The sequence below is a fragment of the Schistocerca serialis genome, chromosome 1, assembly GCF_023864345.2.
Source record: "Schistocerca serialis cubense isolate TAMUIC-IGC-003099 chromosome 1, iqSchSeri2.2, whole genome shotgun sequence".
In the NCBI taxonomy this organism is placed as follows: Eukaryota; Metazoa; Arthropoda; class Insecta; order Orthoptera; family Acrididae; genus Schistocerca; species Schistocerca serialis.
This window is the reverse complement of record NC_064638.1, coordinates 205,831,774-205,851,950: the sequence shown is the minus strand read 5'-3', so window position 1 is coordinate 205,851,950 and position 20,177 is coordinate 205,831,774. Positions and strand designations below refer to the sequence as shown.

Sequence of the window (20,177 nt, the reverse complement as noted above, 5' to 3'; positions counted from 1 at the left end):
GAGCAAGTGGTATTTTAAGGAAAATTGAACTGTCTCCACATTACACATTTTGAGTGCTAGGATTTATTAAGCAAACATCATACATAGACAATATTTCCAAATTTTTATGAAATCACAGCGTTTCCTTCATTACAAACACATTCATATTCAGCAACATATATCATATATTTTTCTCCCCCTGATGTTAGATTCAGACACAAGGCATGCTACACAAGGCTATGTAAGAAATAGGTTGCTGGAGCCCTTAGCTTTGCTGAGGCCCCATCTAACTGCCTCTTCTATCAACATATGCACCTCATGGGCATCTGTCAATCTTTTTCTTTGTCCGTTGTGTGTAATTTGGTTATCGGTTTTAAATTATCACATATTTAGCAATTTTTTTTTAGTGTGGAAAGACAGATTAAAAGCTTTGGGTAAAACATTCTCTGGAAGCCCATTCCTTAAAGGACTACAATCCTCTCACATATGAAAAAGTATTAAAATAAATACAATGTTAATATGCAGTCATTTGTTGAAATTTCTCTTGTATCTCATATCGCAGTCTACATAAATTTTAACTTTTGCATATACAAATTTGTAATGTACTGTTATTTTCTACTTGCTTTTATTGTTTACAGAATTACTGTGAAATGTGCTCCAACATATTCCTGAACAAAGATATAAAAAGGGGGGGGGGAGTGGTGAACAAAAATATGAAAACACCGAAAACACAACAATTACGATGCCTAATATGATGTAGGAAAACCTTTGGCATTTGAAACAGCTTACAGTCATCTCAGAATGGTAAATACAGGTGCTGTATATGGTTTTAAAGGGAATTTTATACCATTCTGCCTGCAGAATAATGACAGCTTCAGCTAACAATGATGGAGATAGATAACTATCACATTCCCTTTTCTCTGAAGTAGGCCACAAAGTCTCAATAATATTAAGATCTGCTGACTGGTTGCCAGGGGGATATGACAAGTCATACTCATGCTCACAAAACCAGTCCTTGATGATGGGAACTGTGTGAATAGGAGCCCTGTTGTCAGGGAACACAGCCTCACGATTGGGGAACAGACATTATACCATGGAATGGACCTGATCAGCCAAAATAGTCCCAGAATTCTTGGCAGTAATGTGACTTTGCAGAGTAACCACATGGTCCATGGAATGCAATGATGTCGTTGCGCAGATCATCACCAAACCCCCACCATGTTTCTTTCTTGGCACCAAGCAGTCTGCATTGTAGGGTTGGGATAGTACCCACCAGATATAAACTGGGCCAAAAGTCAGAAACATGCTCCATAGGCCAGGTTTTATGACTTGGCATCACATCGTTTTGATTAGGTCATTTGCATCACTGATGTGTGGTTTTGGAATTCCAGCTTGCTCTGCAAATTCCAGCTTATGGATCTCCATTTGTGATGTTTTAGTGCTACGATTTGTGAGTGCGATATTTAGTTTTGCAATGACTTTTGCAGCTGTCATTCTCTTATTTGTCACAGAATCTTCTTCAATGACCATCTGTCACAATCACCCAACATGCGCTTTCATCCACATGTACTGTCTCGCTAAAAATAGAGACTTATTTTCAATGTCACAGTTGCCACTTTATAATGTAATTTAAAAAAGTAATAATAAAAGTTTAGATATATGGAAATAATGAGAGAAATTTTCCGGCATGTCAGACTAGCACAGTAGGCTGAGCTATGTCTGTAATTTGTAATAACTCCAAAGAACACAGGTGGGCTTCTTGGGTTTTTATATATTGCATTACTACTTGGGATGATGATTCCAACAATTTTTCACTTGTGAAATAATAGTATATTCTTCCTTCTATGCACATCAAAATTACAAACTTTTTGTTTATTCTCACAACCAAAATGGTTCCCTCCTGCAGGTCTGGGGGTTAGAATAGGCCCGAAGTGTTCCTGCCTGTTGTAAGAGGTGATTAGAAGGGGTCGCACACGTTTCGGCCTTTATGTGATGGTCGCCTGTAGGGTTTGAACTCCATTCTTCAAAATTTTCCCAAAGAGCAAGCCAATTGGGGAAGGGCACCGTACATGGTGCATAGTGTCCATCACGCGCTGAGACCTCTCACATCCTTCGTTGACGTGGATTTGCACTTCCGCTCATTCTCCAGCAGTTGGGTTAGGTCACCCTCCTGGGCGTGTTTTCCTCCATCCTCTGTGCAGTATCGCTTTCTGTGCTGTCAATGATAATGGACTTCTTAGCTCGTTGGCACCTGATATCCAGCACGGTAGCCAGTTGGTTGTGGTGGGGCCACTGTGTACCTTGTTGATTGTAGCCCCATGACCACACAGGGATCGCTCTGCTGATGCCTGCACCGTTAACTCCCCATGTATGCCAAGGAATAGATGCATGTCACCCTGGGGCATCGGGACTCCTGGCAATGGCCATCCTGCCAGGTTGCCTTTGCTGTGGCTGGGTGGTGCCTGAGAGGGAGCCCGTGGTCGGAGTGGGGGGCATCAGAGCAGAAGCATATGCCATGAAGCATAGTATGTCATCTGTTACTAGTGGTCAAACACCAGCAATCTCTAAGCGGTCAAGGTCTAACTTCAATGCTAAGAAATATGACCCCAAATTGTTCCCCCCCCTCCCCCTTCCCCCCTTCCCCCACCCCCCTGGCCACACCATGGGAGGAACACCAGGCTAAGGATGGCAGTGAAGCTTATTCACCCTGGTACCTCGTATGTACGAGAGTTGATGGGGAATCGTTCTTGTCAATGAAACCTTATTTTTTTGTGGATTGGTTAGAGGACAAGTCTGGGGAGATGGAGTGCTTTTCCAAAAGGCAGTCAGGGTCAGTCTTGATCAAAACAGCATCCTCTGCTCAGTCACGGGCACTACTTGCCTGTGAAAAGGTGGGAGATGTTATCATGCCCCATAAGAGCTTAAATATGGTCCAGGGTATCATATTTTACAGGGACCTTCTTTTGCAGTCTGACAATGAGCTACACGCCAATTTAGAGTGGTGAGGTGTCCATTTCATCCAGTGTGTCCACCGGGTCCGAGGGATAGGCTGGTGCCTTCGTCTTGGCGTTTGAGGGGGAACACTACCTGAGAAGGTCTAGTTGATGGTCTACCGCTGTGACGTAAATCCATATATCCCTCCCCCAATGCAGTGCTTTAAGTGCTGGAAGTTCGGCCATATGTCTTCCTGCTATACTTCCAGCGTCACCTGTCGGGATTGTGAATGTTGTTCATATCCCAGTACTCACTGTGCCTCGCCCCCCCCCCCCCCCCCCATCTGTGTCAACTATGGAGGGCACCATTCGCCTTGCTCGCCAGACTGCAGGATTCTCCAGAAAGAAAGGAAAATAATGGAATACAAGACCCTGGACCGACTGACCTACACTGAGGCTAAGAGAAAATATGAGAGGCTACATCCTGTGCATATGACGTCAACATACGCCACTACTACAACAACAGTTCTACCATCTTCCATTCTGCCGCGTACAGCTGGCTCTCTGAGCCGTCAGATTCCACCTGCCCTGTTGATGGTGGGGGGCACTTCCCTCCCTGTTGCTCCTGCACAACCTGCTTCAGGAACAACCGCCCCCCCCCCCTCCCCCCAACCATCGGGGACGTCAGTCACCACTTCACAGCTGGAGAAGGGATCCCTTGGGTCACTCCCTTCCCAGGATCCTACCGGTGGCATAGATGACACCCGCCTGTGGCTGATGCAACCACAGGTAGCTGGTCGTAGGGCTTCACAGTCCTCATCAGTCCCTGAGACTGAATCAGTGAAGCCCTTCCAGCCGGACAAACCTAAGGAGCAGCGAGAGAAACCTAAAAAGAAAAAGACCCCCAAGAACCAAAGCACTGTGGTGGCACCCACACCACCACTACCTACAAGCTCTTTGTCTGAGAATGAGGTGGAGATTCTGCACCCGCTGAGGACTTAGATCTCACTGGGCCCTCAGACACAATGGCTGTCGATCTCACAGATACTCATGTGGTGGCAGCAGGTGACCCTGAGGCGTAGACTGCCTCATTGAGTGTTTCATGCCTTCCCAGTCTCACGATCACGTAATCCTCCAGTGGAACTGCAGCGGCATTTTCCACCACCTGGCTGAGCTACGGAAACTGTTAATGCGGACCCCTGCCCTCCACGGCTATAACGGGTATTACAGAAACCGTAGCGACCATAATAGAGTGTCAGGTGGAGTTTGCGTCTATGTTCTGAACTCAGTATTTAGTGAACCTGTGCCCCTTCAAACCCCTCTTGAAGCTGTGACTGTCAGGATAAGGATGACACAGGAAATAACTGTCTGCAATGTATATCTTCCTCCAGATGGTGCAGTACCCTTGAACGTATTAGCTGCACTGATTGAGCAACTTCCTTAACCTTTCCTTCTTTTGGGAGATTTTAACATGCATAACCCCTTGTAGGGTGGCGCCAGGTAGGGAGGTAAAAAATTTACTGTTACTACTCGACCTCAGCCTCTTAAATACACATGTCCCCACACATTTCTGTGTGGCACATGGCACATATTCAGCCATTGATCTCTCGGTTTGCAGTTCTGACCTTCTTTCATCTATCCACTGGAGAGCACATGATGACCTGTGTGATATTGACCACTTACCTATCTCCCTGTCACTCCCCGAGCATCATACCCATAGACACCTACCCAGATGGGCTTTAAACAAGGCAGACTGGGAAGCCTTCACCTCTGCTGTCACCACTGAATCTCTCCCACATTGTGCCATCGATGTTGTCGTTGAGCAGGTCACTACAACGATCATTTCTGCGGCAGAAAATGTGATCCCTCGTTCTTTAGGGTGCACCCGGCGAAAGACAGTCCCTTGGTGGTCGCTGGAAGTTGCTGAGGCAATTAAAGACCGTCAGCGAGCTCTACAGTGACATAAGCGGCACTCTTCCCTAGAGCACCTAATAGTCTTTAAGTGGCTCCGTGCCCATGTTTGCCAGCTTATAAAATGACGGAAAGAGGCATGTTGGGAGAGGTACATGTCAACCATTGTGTACCATACATCACCTTACCAAGTCTGGACGAAGATCAGACATCTTTTTGGGTACCAGACCCCAACAGGTGTTCCTGGCATTAACGTCAGTGGTGTGTTGCTTACCGACACAAAAGCGATTGCTGAACACTTTGCTGAGCACTATGCTCAAGCCTCGGCGTCAGAGAATACCCCCCAGCCTTTTGCAACCTCAAACACCAGATGGAAAGGAAAGTCCTCTGTTCACTACATGCCACAGTGAGCCCTATAACGCCCCATTTACAGAGTGGGAGCTCCTCAGCGCCCTTGCATGTTGCCCCGACACAGTTCCTGGGCTGGATCAGATCCACAGTCAGATGATTATACGACTCTCGTCTGACTATAAGTAACATCACCACGTCATCTTCAACCAGATCTGGTGCAATAGCATCTTTCCATTGCAATGGTGGGAGAGCACCATCATTATGGTGCTCAAACCTGGTCAAAACCAGCTTGATGTGGGAAGCTACCAACCCATCAGCCTCACCAACTTTCTTTGTAAGCTGCTGAAACATATGGTGTGTCGACAGTTGGGTTGGGTCGGGTCCTGGAGTCATGTGGCCTACTGGCTCCATGTCAGGGCGGCTTCCGCCAGGGTTGCTCTACCACTGATAATCTTGTGTCCCTCAAGTCTACCATCCAAAGAGCCTTTTCAGACGTCAACATCTGGTTGCCATCTTTTTTGACTTACGTAAAGCGTATGACATGACCTGGAGACATCATATTCTTGCCACATTGTATGAGTGGGGTCTCTGGGGGCCACTCCCAATTTTTATTCAAAACTTCCTGTCGTTCCATACTTTCCATGTCCAAGCCAGTGCCTCCCATAGTTCCCCCCATATCCAGGAGAATGGCATTCCGCAGGACTCTGTATTGAGTATCTCTCCATTTTTAGTGGCTATTAATGGTTTAGCAGCAGCTGTAGGGCCGTTGGTCTCACCTTCTCTGTATGCGGATGACTTCTGCATTTCGTACTGCTCCTTCAGTACTGGTGTTGGTGAGTGGTGCCTACAGGGAACCATTCACAGGGTGCAGTCATGGGCTCTAGCCCACAGCTTCCAGTTTTCAGCCGCGTAGTCATGTGTCATACATTTCTGTCGGTGTTGCACCATTCATCCAGAACCAGAACTTTACCTTAAAGATGATCCACTCGCTGTAGTGGAGAAATATCATTTCTTAGGACTGGTTTTCGATGCCCAATTGACTTGGCTACTTCACGTTCGTCAGCTTAAGCAGAAATGCTGGCAGCACCTCAATGCCCTCCGCTGCCTGAGCAACACCAACTGGGGTGCTGATTGCTCTACGCTGCTGCAGCTCTACAGAGTCCTTGTTTAATCCCTTCTTGACTATGGGAGTATGGTTTTGCTTTGGCAGCGCGCTCAGCATCGCGTTTACTCGAACCAGTGCACTACTGTGGTGTTGTTTGTCTAGAGATGGGAGCTTTTTGAATGAGTCTGGTGACCAGTGTCCTGGTGGAGGCTGGAGTCACTCCATTGAAGGTTAGGCGCACACAACTGCCTGCCAGTTACATTGCACACATTTGTTGTTCTCCTGCGCATCCAGATTACCGTCTCCTTTTCCCAACCACGGTGGTTCATCTTCCACATCAGTGGCCCCAGTCAGGGCTTACAATTACAGTTTGCGTCCAGTCCCTTCTATCTGAACTGGAGTCCTTCCCATTACCACCTCTCCTTGAGGTCCATTCAGGTACACCTCCATTGTGTACACCTAGGCCACAGATTCTTGTGGACCTTTCGCATGGCCCTAAGGACTCCACTAATCCTGCAGCTCTCCGCTATCACTTCCTCCCGATTCTCGACATGTACCGGGGCCATGAAGTGGTTTACACCGATGGCTCCGTGGCTGAGGATCACGTAGTCTTTGCGTATATTCATGGAGGACGTATTGAACAGCACTCCTTAGCAGATGGCTGCAGTGAAAACACTGCAGAGCTGGTGGCCATATCTCGTGCTCTTGAACACATCTGCTCATGCGCTGGCAAGTTATTTCTCCTGTGTACTGACTCCTTGAGCAGCCTACAAGCTATCAACCAGTACTACCTTCACCATCCTTTGGTAGCATCCATTCAGGAGTCCATCTATGCCCTGGAACAGTCTCGTCGAGCAGTAGTGTTTGTGTGGAACCCAGGACATGTCGGAATGCCAGGCAACGAACTTGCCGACAGGCTGGCCAAACAAGTTATGCGGAAACCACTTCTGGAGATGAGCATCTCTGCAACTGACCTGCATTCCATCTTAACACCGCAGGGTGTTTTGGCTTTGGGAGATGGAATGGCATAACAGTACGCACAACAAACTACATGTCATTAAGGAGACTACGAATGTGTGGAAGTCTGCCGTATGGTCCTCTTGCAGGGAATCAGTTGTCTTCTGCTGTCTCCGCATTGGCCACATGTGGCTAATGCTTGTTTACCTCCTCCATCATGAGGACCCACCTTGGTGTTGCTATGGCTCACAAATGACAGTCGTCCACCTCTTGCTGGACTGCCCACTTTTAGCCACTCTGCGGCTGACTTTTAACTTTCCCAGCACCCTGCCTTTGGTGTTGAGCGACAATGCCTCAACAGCACCTTTAGTTTTGTGTTTTATTTGTGAGTGTATGTTTTATCATTTGATCTAAGTTTTAGCACTTGTCCTTTGTCGCTCTGTGTCCTCCACCTCAGTGCTTTTAGGCTGGGGGTTTCAATGTGTTGCGGAGTGGCTGGCTTCTCCTTTTTATTCTCATGGTCGGCCAGCCTTGGTAATCTGATCTCTTGTTTTGATCTCTTCTGCATATTTCTTGTGTGTCTCTGTGGTTTTCTAATCTGATTTTGTCCATTTTAGTGTTTGTTGCCCTTCTGTCATTCTTGTGGTTTTCTCCTTTCTTACAGTTGTGTTTGGTGTGTCTCAGTTATTTTACTCCCACCCTTGTGGAATTATTTTAATTGGAACAAGGGACCAATGACCTAGCAGTTTGGTCCCTCCCCCCTCTTTTCAACCAACCAACCAAATGGCTACCACCAATTACACTCTAAGATAATGTGCATCTACTTTCATTAATTAACAGAGAGCGAGTCCTTCCTCTTACTGAGGAACAGGAAAAACATCTTATGTTTTTTAACATTTGAAAATAAAAATACATGGCAGTAGGTGTAGTCTCTATGTTGGGCTACCGCTTCACATTTTCATTTTGAAGAAAATGAAAACATAAAAGCAAGAAATGCAAAAGGTACAGCACACACATTATGATTCAGCAGATGATATTTGCCCCTCTTTCCCTGTATGGGGTATAAATATTCGATATGGTGCCTCTTGAAACACCAAACACTTTTGCTACCTTTGTTTTGGAAGGATCCACTATACAAACAGAAAGGTTTGCCCACATTTGAATTTGGTTAGCTTCAACATAATGCACTCACATTTACACAGAATACCATTCTGACCACAACTGACACTTGCAACACATTTACAGTGTTGCACAGACACCTTTTATGGTTAAATACAACAGCACCACGTGTAGGCTTGGCTAACAACTGCATTTATGTTCAAGCATGCATTTCTCATAGTGTTTCTGTATTTTTGTCCAATCTTTGTACATCACTCGCTACATGTACATAAGTCTTTTTACATGTGGCTGGGAAACATATGCTTTAGGACATGATCCTTTTGCATTTGTCTCAGTTGAAAGAAACATAGATTTACTCAAAAGCAGCAGAACTGTATGTGGTCTACTTATTTGCACACATGTCTATATGTTGACATCTTATAGCCAAAGTTATTGGCTCCCCAAACAGTGCAACTACATAAATCAGCATGTTTCATGAGCTTATCAGCTTTGTGAACTGGAGCTGGTAAAATATCTGCCATACTCATTTAACCTGGTTCTGTGCGATTGTTGATTACTAAAAGTAAATAAAGATGACATTGGTATGAAACCTGAGCATCCTACCGCACACCTGATGAGGTGTTCAGTGTTTAAAACCACTTTGGCAATGTGAAGCAGCTCAAAACAATGTGTATTTCTTCAGTGCGTACATGGCCTTATGAGTAATACTCATACATTTGTAGTATGATGCTATTATTGGCATTTCATGTCCTGTACAGTATCTGATCAAAAGTATCTGAGCACACCTATGTAATGTGAAATTGAACAATAGATGCCATGAGAGGCGGACCTGCCAGTATGAAAGGAGGTGGGAAGTATTTTCTTGCCAACAGAGAATCAGAAATAACAGAATGGGTTGGTCTGGAGAGCACAGTGACTTTAAACATTAACTAGTCATTGGATGTCACCTGGGTAACAAATCCGTCAGAGGCACTTCAAGCCTTGTAAAGCTGCCCAAGAAGACTGTTGGTAATGTGATTGTGAAGTGGGAAAACAAACAAACAGCCATAGTTAAAACAAGACCAGGCAGACCTAATGTACTGGCACACAGGAACCATCAACCATGGTTGTGAAAGACTGGATGAAATCAGCTGAAGGAATAACTCATGATTTTCAAACTCCTACCAGCAATCCCTCTAGCACATTGACAGTGCATAAAGAATTAAAAAGAATGGGTTATGATGTCCAAGCAGCTCCTCATAAGCCTTACGTTTCTGTAATCAGTGCTTAGCAACATTACACTTAAGAAAATGCTAAATGCAGAAGGATATGAATACATTTTACAGCATTGTGTACTGCCTATAGTAGGGCAACACTTCATAGATGATGATTGTCTGTATCAGTGTGATAATGCACCTGTCATCAAGCACCATCTGTATGGCTTTAGGTTGTATAAGATAACATTCCTTAAATGAACTGACACGCACAAAATCCCAATCTGAACCAAGTGGAACACCTTTGGGATGAGTTGGAATGCCAGCTTCCCTCCAGATCCCACCATCCAAAATCCTTACTTTCTCTGGTTTTGGCTCTCGAGGGAGAATGGGCTGCCATTCTTCCACAGACATTCAGATTTCTCATTGAAAGTGTCCCCAGCAGAGAGGAAACCACCAAAAAGACAAAGGTTTGACACACCTCATATTAATGTCCACTAATTGGTATCGAGAGACTTTTGATAAGATAGTGTATATACATAACCCACATGGTTCACATATTTTTAATAGTACCATATGGCCTACTGTACTTTCACATCACTATACTTCTACACATCATACTGATTCTCATTGTTTGGCACCAACCATTCTATACACAAGGGTAGTTTGAAAAGTTCTCACAATCACCACGAGAGGTCATGGTTAGCGCAACAAGTTGTTCACATGATATTCATTGGACTGTTGCCTGTAAATATGTACTGAACCAGTGCTCTTGGAAGAGAGCTATGGCGGTGATGTGGCTGTGTTGTTGTTCCTGCATAGTGAATTGTGAAGATGGGAAAAATTGAAATTCAAGCAGTGATTAAGTACTTCGTAAAGGAAGGTATGAAAGCAAAGGACATTCATGCTGATTTCCAGAATACACTGGGGGCTCTGCACCTTCATATTCAACTGTTGCCAAGTGGACAAATGAATTTAAATTTGGTTGGGAGAGCTTAGATGGTGATCTGCACAGTGGTAGGCCAAGATGTGTCACTACTCCTAAAATCATTGCAAAAGTGCACAAAATGATTATGGAGGATTGCCAGTTGAAAGTGTGTGAAATTGCTCATGCTTACCAGATGTCATCTGAAAGGGTATATCACATTTTAATAGAAGAATTAGAAATGAAAAAATTATCTGCAAGATGGGTTTCGCGACTCTTGACACCCGCCTGCACACATGTGCCATTGCCATGGCAAAATTACGCAAACTAAGGTATGAATTGTTGCCATACCTGGCTTATTCATCTGAATTACCCCATCAGACTTCCATCTCTTCCCAAAACTGAAAATTTTTCTTGGTTGCGAAGATTCACTTCAAACGAAGAATTGATAGCCGGAATTGACAATTGTTTTGCAGGCCTGGAGGAAACTCATTTTTGAGATGGGGTCAAGGCACTGGAGAATCGATTGAGCAAGTGCATTAATCTACAAGGAGGCTACATTGAAAAATAAAAAAAGTTTCAGTGATGTATGTATGTTTTTTCTGTTCCGTTCCAAGAACTTTTCAAACCAACCTCGTATTTATCTAAAATTTTCAAAATGAAGTCATTTACGCAGACATGTTTTCCAGCTGCAGATGAGGTGGTAATTCTTATAATAAGCCAAAAAGATGATCATCACTCAGAAATGGCTAATAATCTCAGAAAATTACTCCAATCTGAGGAGGTTAGTATATAACACTATTGTGAGCAAATGTTGCTAATATTGTGCACAGAAGGTGAAATTATGAAGATTAATATATTTTTCTTAACAGCCCAAATTAAAAATCCATCTGATGCACGAAGACTTTGACCATCCTGGAGCATGGACAATTATTCCAGTTTTGAAAGAGTGAGTACTTCCGCTTGTTATTTTAAATAGAAGACAATGTTCTTAAATGTGATAGTGCTCTTGTAAAAGAGAACTTGAGTCAGGTGCAAAAATCAGAAGCAAAATCCAGTCAATTAACATCAGTGTGTAATTGTACATTGTGCTGTATTATTAATTTATGTATTGTCATTGACATGAATGTTTTGCATGATTAAGTTATAAATATGACACAGTTGTCTTGTAATGCGGTGAGCTGTATTATACTAATTGTTTTGCGACAAACACTAAATGTAATGTGTTAGCAATAATTTTTGCAGTTCAGAGAGAAAGTAACAGTGATAATGATACTGACTATAGTTAGTATTCCATCATGGTAAACATAATATTAGGAAAGGGGAATGGGTAGACTGCCTGTATACACAAAAAAAGGAATCAAGTTCCAGGCCATAGACATTAATAAATACTGCACTGAACTTCTCTTTGAATATTGCACTTCAATAATAAACTTTAAAACACGGAAGTTAGAGGTTCTGACAGTGTACAGGCCTCAACATGAAATGCTTTAAATTTCGTTAAGTAACTAGAGCGGGTACTAACAATGATCAGTAAAAATAAGTGATAAGTAATTGTGCCGTGGAAATTTCAATATCGATTTAATCTCAGATAATTCTGATCTAACCATGATGGTCAAATGACACCAATAAGACTCCCCCCCCCCTTTCCCCATCAGGTTTAGTGAAGAGAGAAGTACAGTTTCACAGAGATATAAATGCTGGTTGGCTCGTTTCACTATTAAGAGAATATGAAGTTACTGAACAATGTCATCATAAATAATAAAACTGTTGACTAGGCCTATACACTAAAAGTTCAAAATACCAAGGAAAAAACAAAGGTATTTTAGAACACAAAAGGCACTTTATATTCGACTCCTTGACGACAATAGCAGCAAAACAGGTGCTATTAAAATCAAATCATTGGCCAAGAAATTCATTGAATTCTAACAGTAGCTGAAAACACAAGAACAAAAAAATGGCGCATCTGAAACAGATCAGCTAAAGTTACGTAAATGTGTATTGTATACCTGACCAGCAGCAATCTTTTTTGCCAAATTAACCATTAAAGAGATGAAAAAAATTGTTAGGTTAGTGGAGAACAGTAACTCTTCTAGTCATGGTGATATTTTAGCCAAAATACTGAAACCTTGTGCTGACTTGGCAGTGCCCAACTTGGGCTACCTTTTTAAACAATGGATAAGTCAAGCTGTATTTCCTGTAAGGCTAAATTACACAATAATAATACCCCTTCCCAAAAGAGGAGGTAAGCAAGTAACCTCTTATTTTAGACCCATATCCTTCTTTCTGTATTTTCAAAATATTTTGTGAAGGCAGTTTACAACAAAAAGCAATATAACATCTAAGAGATTCTGTCCTGGTAGAACTAAATGAGAAGAATTAATCTGTGGGCAGTTTCTATGATCTTGTCAAGGCATTTGATTCTACTCAGGAAATTAAAATGGAACAGAATTCCTTGGATGTAGTGTTATCTTAAAAATAGAAAGCGGAGGGGTCACATTTACAAATGATACTTTAGTAATCCTGTCTACTGCTGAAATGGAAGAGTGGATGTATCAGTGTGTGTAACATCACCCACATCCAGCGAGGATGCCTGCGATGGGAACATGGCCAATGTCAAAGGCCAGTTACATGAACTTCTGCAATGGACAAATATAAGGCAACCTGATGATGATGATATCTTCCTCAGTTGCTATTATTCAACTTGCCTGCACCTATTGACTCTGACCCCATGGCTACTTACTGTGTGCGTAGTGCTACGAATTATGAACTTGTTGTTTCCACCATCTCTCGGCTTAATGGAACTAAACACATTCTTTCGACTAAGTAGTTCTTGGACTTTAGGCAACTTAGTCAGAAGCTACCTATTATTAATTTCTATAGTGGCTCAGATGACTATACTGTTTAGAACTATGATTGTTTGGTCCATGGACTATTAGAAATTTTAATTTATTTTTATGGAAGTTAATTGTGTTCAATAAACATTGTTGCCCATAAGTGAGTGTTATAATAGATACTACACGAATGGATTAAATTTGGTATGGGGAAACATTAAATATTGTGTCCCACAATATTCGATGCCTGGCCTGCTCTTCTTCTTGGCGTGCAGTAGTGATTTGTCTGAGGTATTGTGAAAGTCTTCTAACGCTGACAGAAAGTCAAGTGTTCTGATAAGGGGCTGAAACATCATACCAGTCAGAGACAGCCAGGTAGACACCAAACAGCTTGATGCTACGGAGAGTCATACTATGCAACCACAAATAAATAAAAAGACTTAAAGGTACAAAAAGTAGAGATTAGTGAGAACACGCTGTATGAGGCTCCACGTGTGAAGTTCCAAGGGATCCAGAGGATAATAAAATTAGGTGATATTGGCACTTGCAGAAGATAACCAAAATGCTCATCCCTGCATGCTTTGTACTTAGGTATCTATTCACCATGTTGTCCTGCAGACTGGATCACCAACATGTGTACTTCCACTCAGTACTCACCTAGACTATAATTTTGTGGGGGAGTGCAGCTGTGAGTTATTGCATAGAAGCATGCAGTAACAATGGATATTTGATAACTGAATATCGTGCAGAAGCCTCTTCCAGTGCCTATGGATTCTTATATGCCAACATATATATTCCCTAATGCTACTCGTGATTTAAGATGAAGTGTGCAGTTCAAAATCATGATACTAAAAGTAAAACTAATTTCTGTATAGGCTAGACATTTTCATCTGGGGTTCCTAAAGGAGTTTTTTGTTCTACTGTAAAATTCCATAAAAGGTTGGTGGTGGATATCAGGCAGTAAATTTAAACATAAAGATAGAAAAAAAGTAAAAAGGGTACCTTATTAACAACTCCTTTGATAGTTTCTTAAAATATTTGGACTCCGGGTGTAAACTGCACATGACTCTAATGTCCTTATTGACAGGTTTTGATTTTTGCCGTTATAATGAATGATGATAGTATTTTGTGTGGAATTACGTAAATTCATTGTTTGAAGTACCGTGTTAATGAAAACAGCAACTGAATAGAGTAAAAGGAGGAACAGTGGCTTTCTTCAAAGTAGATTTTTTTCTTAATAATGTAATCTAGAAGTAATTCCTATGATTGTCAGTGTGAATATATTATCCCCAGTCATACTTTGCTGTTAGCATATTGTCACATCTAAACCACAATCAACTCCAAATCCAAAGGCAGGTTATCAATGAACTTCAACTCTAGTACTGAAAGCGTGTTTATTACTGACTCCAACATACAGCTAGAACAGAGCTGAGATCTTGGATGGAGATTGCAGCTATTTATACAATGAATATTCCATAATATTCAAACATTAAAATCATAAGATTTTCAAGAAACATCAAGAAATGGTTAATTATAACTAATAAACAACTGCTGCTGGGCAGGTTTGAACTGGCGACCCGTAGCATGCCAGACAGTGACACTAACCACTACACCACACTGCATGTGCAACAGCTCTGAGCATTGCTCTATCTCCTAGAGAAACAGTAACCTACTGTTTCAGAAGTTCTCACTGGAGCAACTACAACACTCTGAATCTAGATCTCATCAGTGGTCCTCTGTAAGGTGGCACCAATAAATTATTACATTCTGGTCACATTGTTACATCCTCTTCTCTGCGATGATCATCAAAGGTAGCTTTGCCTGTCAACACTTCTTGATCATAGAGTTGGTCTTGAGCTTCCTTGAAGCTCTCATTGTCTGTATGCTCCTTTGGATTGTAACAAAGCTTCATACGCAGGATGTCTGCATTTTTGTTTTCTCAATGAAGGGTCATAATCCTCAGTTTCATATGTGATGTCTGGCATTGGCAAAGGATATGATACATCCCAAAGTAGCACTTTATTAACTTTTCTGACAGTCCTTCTTTCCATATGGGTGTAAAAATCCATAACCAGTTTCTGAGGTTGCATCTGACTGGCCAGTACTTGGTGTTATAGTGCTCTTAGTCTTTCTCTTGGGCATCTAGCATCTGTATGCAAGCCAGCTGCCTGGCGATGAGATGGTAGTCATGCTGAGTATGATGTAGTTGAAATGAGAACAGTGTATCCATTGTCATTTTGGCGTCATGACAGTGGAGGGCAAAGAATGGTGTGAAGCCTATAGTGTCTTGCTTTGCTTCGTTGTAAACAAATCTTTTGACAGGCAGTATTGTTGCACCAAAGAAAAAAATTCTGGGTGAATGTAAAATTTTTGAAGTTATTTCTCCTAGCAAGCACAGAATCAAGCCAAGAAAATCTTGAGTGAAATGTCATAATCAAAAGAACAACTTTCAGCTTGTTGACAGGGCAGAAAGCACCAAGCTCAAGAACCAAAAGCCAGAGTTTGGACACTGCAGTACAGTATAAAGCAATGACAAGTTTAGAAAATGGGGCCAAATTTGCTCATCATCACAATTCGGTAATGTCAACTGCAAAAGCCAATCAGCATAAATACTGAAACTTCTGAAGCACATATGCTACTCCATTTTATTCAGTTACTAGCAGTCAGTAAGTGTGACACTCTTGTGAGCTACAGCAAATACGATTAATGACTGTTTCGTGGTGCACTGGCTAATATTTGTCTTGTGACTTCAGTTATGTGACACTAACCAGTCCAATACACCCCACTTCCATGGAATGGTGCTGCTGCCTACTTTGCTACCACTGATGTGAAGACCTGTGCACCCTCGGCCAGCTTCCCACTGGGGGTTGGTTGAGGGTGATCTGCTGCCTGGCTGCTAGCCACACACTCTGTCTGGGAGAGACACTTTCATAGTGTCCCCCTGGCTGTATCTGTGAGTGGTTTCTGAAGTCTTGGCCATCTCTTATTGGGAGGTGAGGGCCTACTTCTGCGTGGCTACCATCATCATGTGCAGAGCTGTTTACCACTGACCTGGGTGCATACTCTGATGTCTTCAAGAGTGGCTCGGTAAAGCAGCCTGCCATGCCAGTGGCTTCTAGGGTGGGTGGACAATGCCTGCAGATCTACAGGTCAGCATCTTGCACCATACTGCCACTGCTGAAGATGCACCTCTGACACGTGTGAGCAGGATGAGTCTGTTCTGACGCATTCAGTCAACACCATGGGGCAACTATTTGCATTGTATTCACAGTCGACACTGCGTCCCTGACACCTTCTGACACTTCACTAGACCCTGAACTCAGCATCCTGCACTTGCAGTGACCAAAGCCCCCAGGGTCTCCACAGTATTGTATCTCAATCTCTGTTTGACTTTAATGTACATTGAGAGCATATCTGTAAATCTCTTCCTAAAGTTTTCTGTGAGGCCATTCGTCTGCGACTGGCAGGTAGCTGTTATCCTATGGGTGATGTTGCAACATGAATTTATCTCTGATACTAGACTCACTTGGAAAACTTCTTCTTGATCAGAGATAATCACACAGGTTTTCTGTGATTGAAAATGATGTCCTCTACAAGGAACTTTCCACTTTCTGGAACATCGGCTGTTGGCACAGCTTTAATGACAGCATAGTACGTGAAGTAATCACTGAAGACTATTAACCATTGATTCCCATTTATTCTCAAGAGATCAGTTCCAACTCAGTGGAATGATGCTTTTGGGGGGCAGAGTTGGTACCAGACACCATGGAGGTGCTTACATCATTGGCATTCCTTACAATAGTTCCCATAGTGTTTAACTGATCAGATCTGGCAAGTAATACCTGTGCCCGATCTCAGGGGACCATATGTTGTTGTAACATGGCAATATTCCAGCTGGCCATAGAATGACTAGGATGATGAGCAACCTTTTTCATCCCATTGGATCATAGTATGGTGTAGCATAGAGAAACATTAATTAATTGAAGTTCTTGTTTGGTCATTTCCTCCTCCTTCAAGGTTTCTATGCTTTCCAGCAGTGCATAGTGTTCCCTCAGTTCAGCAACAATGTCATTTCCTCCAGTGATGGCTGAGATTTCACCCTTGTTGCTGTGTTCAACCAACAAGATACTTGAAAGGCAGTCATCATTGGCATGTTTGCATCTAATTTTGTATATCACTGTGATATCATACTCCTGAAGCCTCAGTGCTCATTTCACCAGTCATCCTGACTTATCCTTCGGGCTAGTCGGACAGCATAGTGAGTGGTGGTCCTTCACTACTATGAACAGTTTACCAAGTAAACATGGCCAAAACATGTTGATGGTTCAAAAAACTGTGAGGAACTCCTTCTTGGTTGTAGAGTAGTTCATCTCTGACTTGGAGAGTATTCTGGAAACATAAGCTCTCACCTTTTCAGCACCTTACTGTATTTGTACAAGAACTGTCCCTGTTCCAAAACTGCTATCATCTGTGTGAAGTTCTGTCTCAGTATTCTTGATGTTCTATGCTAGAACTGGGGATGATGTTGGTGTTCCTTAAGGACAGGGAAAATTCCTTGTCCTTGCCTCATTCCAGGAAAATTGTGTGTGTTTCGGCAGTTGTTCTAGCAAGGGACATACCTTGGTATAAAAGACCTTTATGAATTGCTTGTATTACAAGTGCATTCCAAGAAAACTTTTCATGTCTTGACTGTTCTTATTTTCTCTGGATCAGGATGGATCCCATTGTCATTTGCACTAGTTACCCTAAGATTTGTATTTCTTGGGTGACACGGATGCATTTTTTTGGATTCAGGAAGAGACTGTCAATATTAAAACACTTCAACATGGTTGTCAGTTGGCTTAGATGTTATTCAAATGTCTTTGTAAAATGACGATGCCATCCAGATAGCACAGAAACATAATCCATTTAAAGTTCAAAGCAGGTTGTCCATCATACATTTGAAGGTGGCTGTAACATTATGGTCCAAACGGCACAACTTTAAACTCATGGAGGCTATCAGAGGTTATGTAGGCAGTCTTTTTCCAGACTGACTGTTAAACTTCAGTTCGTCAGTAGCTTGTCTGCACATCCATAGTTGATAAATATTTTGTTCCTTTCAAGCAGTGTTGGGTGTCAAAATGTGTGAGAATGGGTAGACATCTTTTTTTGTGGTTTTGTCGAGTCATTGGCAGTCGATGCAGTCATTCTTATCCTTCACATGTGCAACATGAGAGGACAAGGGACTCTGAAGGTTCAATGTTGTCATCTTGTAGCAACACCATGTGCCATCCCTTTTCCCTCACAAGGACCATAGGGTAGGACCAAGAGCTCTCTGAAGTGTCAGTTGTAATAAAATGTGGCAAAAATGTTTATGTGAAGTTTTGGATGTGTATCATAGTTTAACACAAGAAAAACAATGTTCAGGCACTATCTAATTACTTCATACCATATTGTACAACACATTAACAGTATTCAGATAACCCTCCACCAGTTTTATACATATCTTGTGTGATCCTGGGTGCTGCTTCTTGATGCTGCCATAGGTTCATTTTGATGTTACTGCATCATCACATGGATAATATGAAATGGTCGAAATAAGTTTTAGTAGTTCTTGTTTACAAAGGTTTTTATTTCACATGCTAGATGTTCTGCAGCAAACATGTTTTACATCGTAGAACTTACATCCACCAGTTATAAAACGGTTTGCCCTGGGCAAAGTTTGACTACATGCTGTTGACACGAAATTCGACCTGAGATGAATTGTATGGCGGCATACAAATCGCCTCTCTTTATATGGTTTTAAGCAATTACTATAAAAATTACATTTTTATATGCTTGCAATTACAGTTCTATTAACTAACACCAATTAAAACATGAGTATGATTGACTCTGACTGAGTAGGGGAGAGGGTAAGGAGTCATTCCAATCCCGGGAGCGGAAAGACTTACCTTAGGGGGGAAAAAAGGACAGGTATACACTCACTCTCACACACACACACACACACACACACACACACACATATCCATCCGCACATACACAGACACAAGCAGACATTTGTAAAGGCAAAGAGTTTGGGCAGAGATGTCAGTCGAGGCGGAAGTAAAGAGGCAAAGATGTTGTTGAAAGACAGGTGAGGTATGAGCGGCGGCAACTTGATATTAGCGGAGGTTGAGGCCTGGCGGATAACGAGAAGAGAGGTTATACTGAAGGGCAAGTTCCCATCTCCGGAGTTCTGACAGATTGGTGTTAGTGGGAAGTATCCAGGTAACCCGGACGGTGTAACACTGTGCCAGGATGTGCTGGCCGTGCACCAAGGCATATTTAGCCACAGGGTGATCCTCATTACCAACAAACACTGTCTGCCTGTGTCCATTCATGTGAATGGACAGTTTGTTGCTGGTCATTCCCACATACAAAGCTTCACAGTGTAGGCAGGTCAGTTGGTAAATCATGTGGGTGCTTTCACACGTGGCTCTGCCTTTGATCATGTACACCTTCCGGGTTACAGGACTGGAGTTGGTGGTGGTGGGAGGGTGCATGGGACAGGTTTTACACCAGGGGCGGTTACAAGGGTAGGAGCCAGAGGATAGGGAAGGTGGTTTGGGGATTTCATAGGGATGAACTAAGAGGTTACGAAGGTTAGGTGGACAGCGGAAAGACACTCTTGGTGGAGTGGGGAGGATTTCATGAAGGATGGATCTCATTTCAGGGCAGGATTTGAGGAAGTCGTATCCCTGCTGGAGAGCCACATTCAGAGTCTGATCCAGTCCCGGAAAGTATCCTGTCACAAGTGGGGCACTTTTGTGGTTCTTCTGTGGGAGGTTCTGGGTTTGAGGATTTGAGGAAGTGGCTCTGGTTATTTGCTTCTGTACCAGGTCGGGAGGGTAG

The 20,177-nt window shown here is 42.7% G+C and overlaps 1 protein-coding gene across 3 annotated transcripts in view; it reads left to right on the top strand.

Annotated features, from left to right (window-relative positions):
• The window catches only part of LOC126465730 (beta-1,3-glucosyltransferase), a 122,988-nt gene that overhangs the window by 11,079 nt on the left and 91,732 nt on the right, over positions 1-20,177 (top strand). For 2 of the 3 annotated variants that reach the window (XM_050096328.1, XM_050096330.1), the window contains exons 3-4: positions 11,163-11,257; positions 11,346-11,422. In XM_050096328.1, the coding sequence (XP_049952285.1) occupies positions 11,163-11,257; positions 11,346-11,422 (172 nt within the window). The remainder of the gene's footprint in view (positions 1-11,162; positions 11,258-11,345; positions 11,423-20,177) is intronic. The other variant, XM_050096329.1, reaches the window with a different exon arrangement.